Source organism: Merops nubicus, unplaced genomic scaffold, assembly GCF_000691845.1.
Source record: "Merops nubicus isolate BGI_N331 unplaced genomic scaffold, ASM69184v1 scaffold17398, whole genome shotgun sequence".
In the NCBI taxonomy this organism is placed as follows: Eukaryota; Metazoa; Chordata; class Aves; order Coraciiformes; family Meropidae; genus Merops; species Merops nubicus.
In genome coordinates, this window is record NW_008625276.1 from 14,470 (window position 1) to 30,030 (window position 15,561).

At 40.7% G+C, this 15,561-nt stretch overlaps 1 protein-coding gene across 1 annotated transcript in view; it reads right to left on the minus strand.

The window, feature by feature from the left end:
- LOC103778063 (transcription factor COE2) overlaps positions 1-15,561 on the minus strand; it is a gene marked incomplete at both ends in the record, with an annotated part of 120,892 nt that overhangs the window by 13,758 nt on the left and 91,573 nt on the right. Inside the window, one exon of the mRNA XM_008945631.1 lies at positions 8,681-8,762. Within this exon, the coding sequence (XP_008943879.1) occupies positions 8,681-8,762 (82 nt within the window). The remainder of the gene's footprint in view (positions 1-8,680; positions 8,763-15,561) is intronic.

A 15,561-nucleotide genomic window follows, 5' to 3' on the forward strand; every position in this document is an offset into this window, starting at 1 on the left:
GGCCTCTCTCCAGGAGTCTTTCCACTTTTATTCACCTCTCCCATTCATCACAGGAGGGTCAAAGCCACTTGGCATTTCACAGGCTGGGACCCAGGGCAAATAAATACAGAATTGTCTGGGACAGGACAAAACACAAAGTTCAGGTCTGGACCAGAACACTCTTAGAGTTCTGGACCTTATCTACAGCAATCCTCAGGGTACTGCAGAAATTCAGCAGGGGCCTTTGTTGCCTTTGCTACACCATGGGTAGTCAACTCATTACCAGCAATGTGGAGTAAGAACCTGGGAGATTATGGACATACCAATTACTGAACTTCACTTTGCTCCAGTCATCCCCTCTTGCCTGCTCACTGCAGGGGGCTTGGACTAGGTGACCTTCAGAGGTCTCTTCCAACCCCAAACATTCTATGATTCTATGAAGATGACAATCCAATTGTTTTATACTGAAGATTAAAAAACAATGTTTTATGGATAAAAGGAAGAGGAATGTGCATTCCACTATGGTCTCTGACTCCCAGGCCCTTCCCTTTCACAAGCCAACTGCTTTCCCCCAGTGAGTATTTCCTGGGTCATGAAGGGTGACCCTTTCCATCTGGAATCAATCAGTCAACTCCTGACAACTTCCTGAAACACCTCACTCCATTTCCTGTTCTCTCCCCCTTCTCTCTTTCCCCCTGGTTTGCTTCACTCTTCAAAACTGCAGGCCACAGCAGCTTAATGTTAGAGGGTCAGACACAGTTAGACTCCAAAACACTACACAAGAACACCTTTGACCTTCAAAAATCTTTACATCTTAGCTAAACAAATCAAGGTCAACGTTTCTTACCATTACCTTGTTAACCATTTCTATGCATTTTTGCCAATACCTTTCTGAACATGTATTTATCAATAACACTTGTTCTCCTAACTTCATAAAATATCCAAGGCCTTCTCTTAAAAAAAAACCCCAACCAAACCCATCTTCAGTGCTGGTGAAAGGTGATGTGCAAACTTCCCTGGAGATTTAAATTCTCAGATTTGTCCACAGCTCTGGCAAATTACTGGCAAATGGTTCTGGTGAGTTTTCCTTTCCCTGATCTGACAGCACTTCTTCTGGTGCATGGTAGTTTGCCTTCCATGCCTATTCAACTGATGGTCTTTATACCAAAAATCAGTAGTTAATGCAAAATGTCATTCTAATGAAATGATTTGAGAACATCAAAGCACATCAGGTAGGCCATGGATTCTGGTAATTGTGGCTGAGGGCCAAATTTGACAGAGACAACATAAAGACTGAAGATTTTCTGCTGCCCAACAGCTGGATCAACCCATCATCTCTGCTGGAGCTTCAGAAGACAACCAACCAAGCAGGAAACAGACAGGGCAAGGTGTCATTCCTTCACCCATCCAAACTCTTCCACCTCTAGGAGCAGTGAGAGAGTTACAGGCTGCCAAGAGCTGTTCTCAGCAGTTCTTCAGAATCTCTCTGCAGACGTGGGAGGGTCTTGTTATTACCTATGGAGCAACAGCCATAAACCAGTGACTCCCCAGCAGTCCTGAGGAAATGCATGTGCTGTATCTCCACGTTATTTTTGTTTCCCAGATGGATTTCTGTAATGAAATCCCTGCTCAGAAACCACAAGGAGGGTTCACCTACTGTGACATTCAGACAAACTGTCTTTAGCACATTAAACTCGGGCTCTCTGAGCTGCACTGCCCCTCTTTCCCTCCCCTGCACGGTTCAAAGTGTTGTATTTCTTTACAGACCTTTACCTGAGTACTAAACTTTTCCTCCTCCATCTATACATTATACCAATCTTTCTATATTCTAATGTACACTCCTCTTCAAACCACAGATATGCAAGTAAATACACATCACCACATACATAAATGCTGTATCACTCATAGACACCTATTTAGACATATGGTACAAACATTCCAGGCATACAGGCATTTACTTACATGTAACATATCTCATCACTGTGTAAATGATCTCTCTCAAAAAATTCCTGTTACCATTCCAAGTGTGGAAAAAATTCTTTATGACATTGTACATCTGGAAACAATATCACATTCCTGATGCACTTTCCCTTGTAACTCTCTAGTCACAGCACCATGTTATTTTAACTTTTCAAAAGAATAACTACTATGAGGATTCTAAAAATTATCATCATTATTATTATTTTCCAGCTGAGTGGAAGAAAAGATGTCAGGGCTCATCCTGCTGTCTTCACTTGGACAGGGCTCCCATTGATGTCAATGGGCGTCTTGGTGTAGGGAGTAACACAGGAGTAGATGCTAGAATAGAATGTGTTTGCTTCAGAGTTGGATTAAGAATAAGATAAACAATGTGAAAAATGCCAGCAGCCTCTCTCTGCTCAAAACTTCCATTGAAATCTTTGGGAATCCTCCCCGAGACCCTTTTTTTCCAAGACAGAAAAAACTGTGCACGTGGCCTTCATTTCAGGAATGGGGCCTCCTAAGATTATAGGGGCAGGGGGCTAGGAGATAACTCCTGGGTCACTGACATCTAGGCTCCTTCTGTTACAGACAACCAAACCATGCAGCTACTTCTATAAAATTGTCTTCAGCTACTTCAGGCTTTTGCTGTTGGTAGTCCTCCTCTTTTCAAGCCTATGTGTCCTGATGGGTAGGGAATTTATGGTTTACAGACTAAATTTATTCCTAGTCAGTTTATACTTAACATTAGCTTCAGAATGATTATTTCCCATCCTGATCTACCTCAGGATATTTTTAGACAGCAGTTACATCCCTTTTCAGTGCATGTCACTAAAAAGCATTTGAGCCAGGCTCTCATCCACTTCCCAGTCACCTTACTGACCCATTCCTGTACCTGCTCCAATTTTGTTTTCAGACTTTTGAATGCAGTTAAACCAGCACATTATATTCCAAACAAGAAACCTGTGGGTTACACTGGTACAAACACATCCTTCTTTCCACTGGTAAAGCTCACCTGAGACACGGTAGAATCTGAACAGTGGTTTGTTTTGAATGGAAGATACACAGCTCTGGCAACTCACTGTCACAATGGTTGGTTGGTCTTCAGATCTGAGCACACTGAGATCCTTGAGTCTTTTTCTTTGGCAGTTTCAGTCAGTCCTTCCCTTACTCATATGGAATTCAAACTGACATCACCTTTTGTAGGGTCAGTACTAGCTGATGAAGAATTCTGCCACCCAGTAACAGCTACAGACTCTGCTGATACTAATTGCATTTGTTTTGCAATCTATACCTGAGAAACTGGTCTCCCATAACGACACCAGTCCCTGTAGTACCCACCTCTCTCACAACAGTTCAGTGATTTCTATCCATATCCAAATCTCACCATGGGGGTCTCCAGCACATTCTTCCACCATTGGTCTGAACAGGAGTTTGATTTAGACCAGTTATGTTTTATTCTTGCTATCTTTTTTCTTTCTTACAGTCAGCATTCCTACCTCACAATATTATCCCACCACTCTCACCCATTTTTCTTTTTCCTGAGTGACACAGATCCTTCAGTGCTCTGTGTTAGAAGCTAGCTGGGTGAATTGTCAAACACAGCCAGCTTTGCTCACGTGCCCGATGATGAACTGATCCAACCACTCTGAGGTCAGGAAGGAAATCTCCCCAGGGACACACCTTGTTATTTTTCCTTTCTCTTTCTCCCTAGAGCACCTAGAGGGGGGGTACCTGCCAGGAAACATTCCATGTCATGATTTCTGCTGAAAACAGAGGGCAACCGTTGACCTTTCTCTTTTTGTTTCTAAAAGAGCCCGTTGGTTCAAAGATGACCATTGTTAGTACTGATGTTCTGCTCCTCGGCCACTCCCGTCACCGTGGCAGTGCAGGATCTTTTTAATCAGTATGATCCTAGATGAAGCAGAATTCCCAGTCAACAGGAGTCTAATCTGTTAGCACCAGGTCTCTGCTGAAGCATTTTAGCTGAAGTGCCTCATCTTAATTCCACAGAATTATTGTCCCCCATTACACACCGGTCGTTACCGTTAAGTATCATCGGGCTTCAATCAAGTTCTCTAGGAGAAGTCCTCATTAAATAGAGGGCATCATATTTATTTTTTGTATTCTGTTCCTGGGAGAATCACTCGCTGAGAATGCAGCTATGACAGAAATGACAATGCCCACGTAAACTCAGACTTGCAGATCAGCTGAACTCAAATAGCACTATGGTTGGAAGAGGTGATTTTAGCAACCTTTTAGTTTCAGTTTTCCACTGGGAATCCTTATACAGAAATATTTTAACTAATAAATAATCAATATTTTGTCCAGTTAATTTCACAAGGACATATTATTTGATCTGCATCCTTCTTTGGGCAGCCATCAAGTACCCATGAAAATATCCATTATTTCTAGAAATATTCCCTTTCCCTGCTTTAGCCACTGACAGACATGGAGGTAGAGAGTGATTCACAATAAAATTATGTTACTACTGGGGAAAAAACCCGCACTAAAACAATGATCACACATCTTTTAAACTCAAGAATTATACTAAAAAAACACCTCTCCAGGCATCTAGAGTGGTATTAAATTTACAATGCTGTGTTAATGTCACTTTTCCATCCCTTTTTCTCCTCGCCCCCTTTTTTAAAAAAAAAAAGTGTGATATAAGTAAACTCTAATATTTTATTTAGTTTAATATATTGTAACTGTACTATAAAATATCTAAATCTTCTATCTAAAAGTGGGGCTGAGGCCAGGCTCAGAGACAGGATCCCAACGCCCTGGAACTTTGGTGATCAGCCAAACCAAGCCCAAACTGTGTCGCTTCACACCCATCTCTAATCAGAAGCATTAACTTGACAGTTTTCCAGACATGAGTAACCATTCTTCCACACTGGAAGAACTCAATAAGATGCACTATACAGCACTATTTCCATGTCTCTTATTTATATTTGTGTCTCAACAACAAAGCCTGAGTTTTGGGCTTTCATTCCATCTCCATTAAAGAGCCAAAATGTTTTTTGTGACCATCTCAGTTCCAGATTTTGGTAGCAATTTAAATGGGAACTTTGATACAAGGATTCTCTCTTCTGCTTTTTTACTTTTTTAATAACCATTAAAAAAAAAGTCTCTTAATATCTCCTGGAGATCTGACAAGCACTGCTCCAGTGAAATGAATACATTTGGTTCTGCAGAAAAACATAAGTACAAATTAAAAGATACTCAGCTGAGCATCGCTGCAGAAAGTCTGTTTGCATAAGGGAAGTCAAATGTGTGGAAATGTTGGAAGGAGAAGGGCCTTAAAAACAACAGCTGTACAAATAATTTATTGGGAAAAAAACAGTAAAGGTTTTAGATGTGGCCCAAGAATAAAACATAATGAATTAAATCATAAAATGAATACAGGGCCCTACTGCACTGTGCTTTTTGACCCTGCTTTTATGAGACCCTGCTCACATGTTCCTGTACTGGTAAGATGAACAACTGTCCTTTCAAACCCAATAAACAGTCCTGCACATTAATTACTTTGCCTGATGGAAATCTTAACAATTCAAATGAACATGTTCACAGTGTGCAAGCACACCACTAATATTTGAGGTAATCTATCTTTTTGTCCCCACTTCTGATGTTAAGGGCAGCTGACAGCCCATGTGCAACAAGCAGCAGGTAAAAAAGAGTTCACCCAAATTTAAATACAAACCCCAAACCAATCAAACAAAGAAGGCAACAAACAAATCCACCAAAAATAAAAGGAGGATCCAGAAGACAGAGGCAGTGGAGCATTCAGGAGCACTCTTAGCTGGGGTGGCACTCAGGGAAGTCATGCTTCTATCCTTAGAAACAAGGAGGCAGATAGAAAACAAGCTGTCTTTGCTTATTATCTTTACAGTTCATCACAGCTAATTTTCCTTTGGAACACAGAGCTTTTTTTACTCCCAATGTGTAAAATTTTAGCAATTGAACTACTTTTTGTATCTTTTTTTATACGTACTGACCTCTGTAGCCCAGAACAATGCTCAGCAACCAGCGCGTCCAGTTTGGAACAAGCCTGAACCAAGATCCTGCTTCCACTCAAGTGTTCTGCAATTAATCTCAAAGGGTTCATTTTTTTCACTCTGAAAAAAAGTCTTCTCATCGTTGTTGTTTCTAACAAAAAGTCAGCTAAACCTAGTGGTTTTGTCTGATCTTGATTAATTCTGGGGTTTGAACTTAAATCTTGCACTGAAACTCACAGGGTCTGAACTCCCATGGCCTGGGAGTGAGAAGGAGTTTAAGTAAGCCCTGCAAAACAGAACCAGAGAGTTTCACTTGGCTCTGCTTTTCCAGCTTGGCATGTTGTGAGGTAGAAAACCCAGATGAAGAGTCTATCCCAGCTCTTTTTCTTCTCCAATAAGCTGCTGATTTTGGTACAAAGATCAAAAGCAAGGTTGTACTTTCTCACATACAAGCGGTGGATGTGCTGAAGGCATGAGGCATTCCATCAGTAACCACGGGGATGCTGCAAGACCCATTTCAATTTCCCTGTTCAGTGTTTCGCTGGAAATTTGAAGCTGTTTTGGCTCTAGATCATCACCATTTTGGGTGTGGAGATACAAAGGTGAAACCAAGAATGAGGCTGATACCAGACAGAGATTTCTGCCAAAAAATTTAGATCCAAAATCCTCCTGCAGTTCAGCACATGATCAAAATCTAGGATTTCAGTTTCACTCATCATAGTGAGATTGAAATCAGACCTGAATGTCCTTAGGGTTCAGGTATGTTTGGGTCCAGAATTTCTATTTTGGCTGTTACAACCAGTATTATCTGTAGTATGGTGGTTCCTAGAATCCCCGCGTGCTCATCAGGATACCCATGTGCAAGATTTTTTACAAACTCCTAACAAAAAAAAGGGAAACTCTGTATTTATGTTTCATTAAATTCCAGAATCAGCTATTCCAGTTGGCTCTAAGAAGAGCTAACGAGATCTGTTTACATCCTATAAACTGAGTTCTCCTTCACTCCCAGATTTTTTTGCATTCTTGGCAGATGAGAGCTAATTGGTGTTCTTTCTTTATGGGAATTGCCACTTGAAGAAAAAAAATCGGCACAGATTTCCTAACAATGAGCACCTCCTTTTTCTCAGGTCTTATCACCTCTAAAAACACAGGATGAAGAAGTCAACTGCAGCCTCTTTAAACCACTAAAAAATAAGTTGGCCAGAAATTTAGATTTATTTCCACTCAAAACAATAAAACCTTACTCTTTTATACTTTCTGCCTACATTTCTTTACAATTTTTGGAGTTTCCAGGAGCTTTCATTTTGCAGTATTTCTCTTTAAAGTCAATATATTTAAATTTTTTTAATAAAAATATCCCTCCTGTAAATTTCTCTTTGCTAGTTAAAAAAAAAAAAAAAAAAAAATCACTTGCCAGTGAAAACATATTTTGGTGGAAAGTTTTAAACAACTCCATAAACTCCTGTGAAGTTTTAACTTCATTTATAAATGAGGAAACTGATGCAAGTACCCAAGCAATGAAACCTGAATCGCCAAACCGAAGGATGTCACCTTCCCAATACAAGTCTGGTCAGTCTAGAAGAAAACCACCCAACCCTCAATAAGGTAAAATCCAATTTGTATCAGGGGTGTGTCACAGTGAAGGCACAATACTAATGGTAACAAGCAGCATTTACAAGGATAGTTCTGGTTTTCATGGGTAGAATTCAAGGGCTGGCAAAGGACACAGGCACTTTCTCAAATGCTCTCCTGAGTCAAGACCACAAAGCTTTATCAAGGTGAGCAACCCATTTGGAGAGGTGGAAATATATACTAAAAGAAACAAAAAATGGCTCATCAAAGGTCACCCAAGAAATGAGTCCAACCAGCTGACTTGGAACCAGTATCCCTCTGGCTGGACTGTGCTGCCTCCCTCTGCACTGCACGAGAGCTCCTCCAGCATCGCTGCTGCCCGCGTTCCCCGCCGTGCCACAGGGAGAGGGCACAGCACACCCAGGGCACCACAGGCTTCAGCATCCCCTGGACATTTTTGTGAGGGCTAAGCTACAGGTAAAATACTTATTAAACACCGCTGCTTAAAAGGTTAGGGTATGAAAGGGAGAGGACTATGTCTGCCGTTCTCCTCACCAGTGACACACTTCACCTCCTTCTGTGTTTTTATTAGCTGGTATTCACAATACATCAGCGACAACTATGATGAAACCAGTGGCAGATTTCACTGCAAAGCAGCTGGGTCATTGTCCCATGGGTCTTGTTCCTTTGCTGAGTGAGATCTTAAAGTGACCATCACTATTTTGGCTTCTGTTTTTAAAGAAGCGGAAAGGAAGGGCATGAGAGTGTTAAAAGGCAAAGGAAGAGATAGGAGTGGATGGAAAATGAGGAGACTGCTTGTGTACCACGTACAGAGCTACTTTGAAAAATTCAGAGGCATCTAAGTATCACAAACATGATCCCTGCTGTGGGCAGCTGTATGTGCGAGTGCTTTGCCCGAGGGTGTCAAATCAAATATCCACTGCTGGTTGGTACAGTACTTCACTTCCCCTTGGGGATTCAGAGTGGAAGAAGAGGAAAAGGGGGAGGAAAAAGGTCTAAACACAACAAATAGAGAAAAACTTTACCAATATCTGATATGGTTGATCATACACTGTCATCATATTTAATATGAACAATGGAGGAGCGAGGAAAGGGAGAAGGAAAAGAAGAAAAAGAGCAGACAGGTTAATGCTGAGCCTGAAAAGACTTACCTGGAACCGCCTCATATCTCTTGGGTTTCCTGCTGTTTTCAAGCAATTCTGATTGCACTTGAGAAAAAATTTTAAGAAGAATCTGGAAAGATAAAAAAACACATCACTTCTATTAACCATAACAAAGTGTGTAGGTTTATATTGTGTTTTAAAGTATACAGCACAGTGTTTTACACGACGGTGTGTCAGTAGACCAGGACTGTAAGAATGTACCAAAAAAAACCAAAAAAAAAACAAACAAAAACCAGCCCTAACAGAGAGTTTAAAAAAAAACTCAGGTAAAGTACAACCAATGTTACTGTAACGTGCTCTGAGCCGGGCTACTAGCTGGTGTAAGTCCACATACCCACTCTGATTTACACCCCTTCCCTCACTCTGTGTTTGACCACACGTTTTGGTCTCTTTCTTTCTCTCTCCCTCGCACACAATGACTTTCTTCTGCTGTCTGAAAGGATTTTCCGTGAAACAATACAAAAGCACAATGTTATTGTAAAAATGACAAAGACCAACAGGGCAACTCTGAAGCAGATAAGCCTCAAAACTACTTAGAACATATTAAAACCCAGAAACAACTACAGCTCCCAGAAGAAGCTGATGAGGTTTCCTCACGACGATGTTTTTGGTTATTAAGATTTTAGTTACTAACGCAGAGAGGCAGAACTGCCACGGCTCCAGATTATAATCTTACAGAGATTTTGAGAGAGGATAACAAAAACACAACCTGAAGTCATACATGACAGCTCATGCTGTCCAAGCAGATAAACCTATTAACATTGTACAAAGTTCTCGTGCCAATTATTTTTGCCCTGTCACATATGCCTATCTTTATGTGTTATTATGCTGTGGAGTTTAGCTTGTCAAGTACACAAGTTGAATCTTCAGCATGCTTGATTGGCTCACCCAACACTATGCACTAGAGCAGGGAGAGTTTACTGTTCAGAAATAGTAGGCAGGCATTTTTCTATAAGCTTTTCCACTGAATTTTGTGTCAACTTCAGGGAGGAGAGGATTCATCCCTTTGTTATCGGATTAACCTGATAAAATTTGTGAATTTCAGAGGTAAAGAAACTAACTAGATTAAAAACCAAAGCTCTTGGACAGAAAACAAAACAAGCATGTCTTCAAAATTCAGACATAACAGGCAAGAAATTTTTTTGGCATCCTCTATTGCAAGTGAAAATATTTTCTGTGATTCTTTTCATTCCCATTTGTTGGACAAAACGGGTTTAACTGCAACAGTTACAATTTTTTAAATAAAAAATCCAAGACTTTAAAGAAGATTTAGGAGGAAAAAGATTTAGACAGAAGAAAAAATAAATAGTTGAAGAATAGATTCAGAATACAAAGAACAATTTATTTATTTATTTCTCTTGCTGAGTGCTTTCCTTAAAAAAAAAAATCCGCTTTTGCAGTAAGTTAAAGTCCCAGGTGAGCCAGGCCTATTTCCCTTTCTGTTACTATGACAACGATTTTTTACCGCAGTCCCTAAGTCCCTTCAGAACTCACACATTCATGCCTTGAATTAGAACTTTAAAGGAGAAAGATGTATATTTCCTAGGGTTTACCAACAACAACCACCAAAACAGTCCTAACGCCAGACAATAAAGCAGAACCCGCTCTCCATCGCTGTTGCTACTTTCTTTGCATCACTTACAGCATGGTATTTCTCTCCCCTCTGCCCCAAACCTACAAAGAAATACTGAAGGATCTGATCCATTTATGTGTTGCTTCAACAAACAAAACCCTTCGAAAACCTCTCGACAATCGAACCCACAAAAAAAAAGACCCACATAAATTCGTATAAAATGACGGCCACCAAACGCAGCCTTCCAGGGAGCTTTTGGACTTAAAATGTTCCGTTTCTCCTTGTATCTCACACAGACATTTTAAAAATATCTAAATTATTTATTTTCTCTGCACGTGCCTTTTACAAACTGTTATTTTTGTCTCCACCATTCCTTCATGTTTCTGACTTGAGGAGCTCGTCGGTGCTCGGCTGGCAGAGGGCAACTTCTGTGAACAGAGCCCTGGTCACCTCCTTGTATTCTGGACTGAAAATCCCACAGAACTTCGTGCCTCAGGAGCAGCACCGAGTGAATATATTCTATCAAATAAGTCCTATTGACTCCTCGTGCTAAGACCTGTGACCTCTTTTGAGGGTTTCAGTAAACAAGATTTTATCTTTAACATCTAAGAATGTTTTCAGAAGGAAAATCGCTGTGCGTGCAGACACACTCAAAGATGCATAGGAGAATTTGAGCCAGAAGCGTTACTCACAAACACTCCTTTTTACCCTGCCCTCTTCTTACAGATACAAAACAAAAATAATGATATTTGCAGATCCATAGAGAGCTTACGCTGCTGAGATCTACCTGTGGAAGGGAAAACTGCAGAACGGAACCAAACCACATAATGAAACCAAGGCAAGTAACTTTCACGTGAAAATCGATGAGCTGCAGGCTAACTGATTATTCTGGAGGACAACTGCAAACAAAAATCCACGGGAAGCTGTTACTTTCAAGGAAAAATAAAAGATCAAATCAGTGGGGAAACTGTCCGGTTTCAGTTTTGCAATTTTTAAATGCTTGCTTTTTGTTTGTCTAGATGAGAAAAATGATCAAGACGAGCTACAGAATGAAGAAAACTGGAGCAAAGAGAGGTGTCTGGAAGAGAACTCGCTGTGTGAGCTGAAGTGACTTTGGGACAGGCGAAGATTCCGTGGTGCTGTGTTACACAAACCCCAGCAAGGCGGGTACGGAAAGGTTCAGACTCTAAAGGAGTGAGGAACAGTGTCCGTGACTGAACCCCACAACACTGCAGGGCAATGAACTAAACTCATATTTTTCTGCTAAATGTCAGCACAAAATTGGGGTTCAGACCCCCAGCAAGTGCAAATCAGCATATGTGAAAATTAACTTGGATTTCTTATTGTCCATTAAGAATACAGAGAAATCAAAACTCTCCTCTCTGAGCTGCCTGCCTCCTACAAGACACCGAGCACTCTACTCCTCACCGACTGCTTTGCAATAAGCAGCATCCAGCCCCCAAATGCACAAAGCTTTGGGGTATTCACCCAGAATACATAACCAACAACAGTTTGAGGGGGTCCCACTTCATACAACTTCAAGGTGCCTGATTTTCTGGAATTTCTGAGCATCTCATCTCCTAAAAAAATGTGCGCCTTTAAGAGGTCACAACATGGGCATCAGTAAATCCTCATCTCACTTTTCGAAGGGCTGGCTTTGGTTCTCAGGATTTAAGCATTGTGGCAGGAATCACATATATTGCCTGTGCTAAGGTGGCTGTAGGTTCTTTGGAGTTCACTGGCTATGCTGCACTAAGACAGTTTTCCCTCCCATCACCCCAGATTTAGATTTATTTAGATGCATACACAAGAATTTTAATCTTTCCTCTAGTGGAACCACAAGTCTCTTTTGCTCCTTTCAAAGTTTCTCCAGTCAAATTTTAGCTGCAACTGGGCATCTGCATGAAGTATTTGGTAGGTCGCTATATATACATAAGTATTTCAAGTGGTTGCATCTGGGAAAGGCATTAATATTTATTGCAGCATTAGAATAAAAATTACTTGGGGGGAGCAAAGAGGAGGGAAGGTTTAGCACTAAATGAAACTGATTTAGGGGTAACAGTAGAATTGCAAAGGTTTTTATTAATTTTTTTTAAATGAGAAGCTTTAGCCAGTTTTTGGGCTTAACCTATAAATACATCAAAAAATAAAAAACAATTTTATTTCTTTTTTAAAAAAGCTCATTTTACTGTTTCTTAGCTGGCCTGTACTCCTTGCTAAGGATGGGATTAGCAATGGGTTTAGCAGGTAGCTGATTCCAGCCAAGCAGGGAGAGCAGGGCCCAGACATCCCAAAGATCACCAGCTAAGGGTGCTGAGGGAAAACCTTTGAATGACTACCACAAAAAAAAATTTGGCACTGCTATAGAAAACCTGATTAACTTAATGCATAGACATAAAATTAAGCTACAACTGTTGAGTTATCCTTTTATTCCTATTGTCTCTCTCATATAGTTGAGATTTCTGACTACACACTGATACACTCGCAGAGGTTTCCAAACTGCCACTTTAAATACAGCTCCCTCTTTCAGGATGTAAAGGGACCTGTTTCAAAAGTTACCTCTCCTCCTGCTGAGAGTTACCATCATGCCAAGGAGTTAGGCTGAGGAATCATTTAAGTGCCCCTTTTTCACTTTGGTACAAAGTCAGCTGAATTATCTCAACTATTTTTCAGCAGTCCTACCATCAGTCCTGCCTGGTTCTGTGGGAATGCAGATTGGGAGCACTCATATGAGCCCAAATACAGGGTGTATTAGGGTCTGTACCTACCTGAGGCAACTTAAAAATGTGGTTAGAACTATTTCTAGTTCTCCACCCCTCTGAGAACGTTTATCCTCCATCTCAGATGGTTGAGAAGACTCTTAATCAAATCCTGTTGGAGTCAGAAAAAAACTCTTGTGACTTCAACAGGACTAGACAGAGCCCTAAAGAGCAGTCCCATGTGCAACAGAAGGTGCAGTTAAAAAAAAATAAAATCCATTAATGCTTTTTTAAAACTGCTACAAGACCTGGGACTGATCAGTCTCACCACATGGAAGCACAGAAATAGATAATATGCTTTGTGCTACCATAGCACCATTCTATGGGACTTAAACTTCAATTAACTCTGCCTCACAAACCCCCTCTGCAGCAGGTGTGGAACTCACCGTCCAACAGGCAGAGATGCCAGGGCCTGGAAACTGGGAGGGAATTGCTCCCCATCCCATCACAGGTCTGCCACAGAGCTGGGACTGGGACTCGGATCTCCTGGCTCCTGGTTCTACATCTTAACTAGCCTTCCTAGCCAGCTTTTGTGCTGTCTTAAAGTACAGGTACAGAATCAAGAGGTAGAACATTGGTTTTTATCTTGAGAGCAGCCTCTGGATACACTTCAATAATATCCCCTGTAAAGCAAATACTGAGATAATCCTGTCTTGTTTGGATTCATGGCCTCAGTTGTTTTTTGGCAGGAGAACATGCCCACCATCTAGCCTGAGCATGTTTATCTGAAAATCCTATAACACTACAATCTAAGAAAAATGGAAAGATATGGTGGCATTCTGTTTAAATTATTAAACAATCACAAAGAATCACAAAGTGAACAAAGAAAAAAACTAGAAGCTGCTATTATGAGTATCTTTGCTCCAGTTAAATGATATTAAGATTAAAAATACTACAAACTACAAAACTATCATTACAGCAAGGGCTGGACTCCAGCTCCACCAGTTAGGAAATGCTGAGGTCAGGGTCTCCCATCCTCCCCTTGACTCAGCCGTGTGTGTCTTGGCATTGCAGACTCTGAGATAAGTGTGATCAGTAACCCTGCCCCATGCCACAGTGCAACAACCTGGAAGGTTCTTCTTAAAATTTCTTCCCTCCAAAGGGACTAGGTCAGATTCTGCACATATATTTGAAGGTCAGTTTTTAATATCAATTAATTGCATTTATTTGATATCACCATCTTGATTTTAATGAGTATCACACTAGAAGACTTCTTTATAATCTGAATATTTATCTCTGGAGTAATTTCCTTCTATTATATCAGTGTGTATTATTAGGGAGCTGATGAGAAAATTTCGTACTCTTTTCCAGCAGTTATAGTCAGTGTGGGATCAGGCATTGCACAAAGGCATTCTAAATGAGCACATGCCTGATACTGTGTGAGAAATGAGTGAGGTTATTACAATAATCCAGGGTATTTATACGATACTCCACAAACAGCAGCTAATTAATCTTCACAAAACTCCCGTGCATAAAGTGCAAACCCAGTTTAACAAATGTGAAAACTAACATATGTAGGTCAAAATACTTTTCTGAGTTTGTCAGAGATTTTTTTGTGAGAGGAGGGAGCAGGAGAAGGATGATGGGAGCCTAGACCAGAAGAGAAGCTGGTTGTTCATTTGCCCCTTGTTGTTTAATAGAAAGACTCCACTTACACCAAAACCAGCCCGTGAACATTATGCCTGCTACTCCTGCCCCCCAAAATGTCCTTATTTCCTCATGGGAAAAATGAGAAACAATTCTCTATCTTCTTGCCTTAATTCCAAGTAATTTATTCAGCTATGGGACCACCAATCTGGTTAGGCTTTCCTCCAGCTCCACACTTCTGCAGGCAGAGGATAACCTGACTATGCAGGAGAATTCCTCTGCCTTGCAAGAGAGGTGAGTTAGGTGGATGGGAGCCAACAGGAGCTGGAGTAAGCAATCTTCTGAGGTCCCTTCCTCATGAATTTCTATGATTCTTATTTTTACATTCCCATCTATACTTTCTGCCACATGCAGCCCCTTACATTGCCACTACACCTTTCTCCTCATCTCACCTCTCTGATTGTCTCTCAGCTTCTAGGCACTGATCCTGACCTCTTTCTACAGAGGCTTTTTCCTGTGCTCTACATTTCTTTTCCAGCTTTGAAACAGATGCTTGGCAAGGCACAGTCTACTTCTGCAGAGGTCTACAGAGTGTGGTTCAGGAGTAACTGCACCCATGTTAGCAGAACTGTAATGGCAAAAGTGAACCTGGCTTCAAGATGTGAAGCTTTTGTGTATTTGTACTTGTATTATTAAATCAAGGAGGTTTGGACCAAAGTCTACAGGACACAAAGATCCTTTGCACTGAGGAAAGTCTAGATCAGAAGTTTTCTGCTTAGGTCCACCTTTGTTATTAAATTAATATTTAATCAATCAGTAACAGCATGCTCATTCCAAGATATTCGCAATGCAAAGCACACGAAGACATGCAGATCAGATAAGTGTAATGGAGAACAGGTGGAATTAGGGCTTTTATTTTAAAAAACAAGAAAAGCTCAAAAAGGACTGTC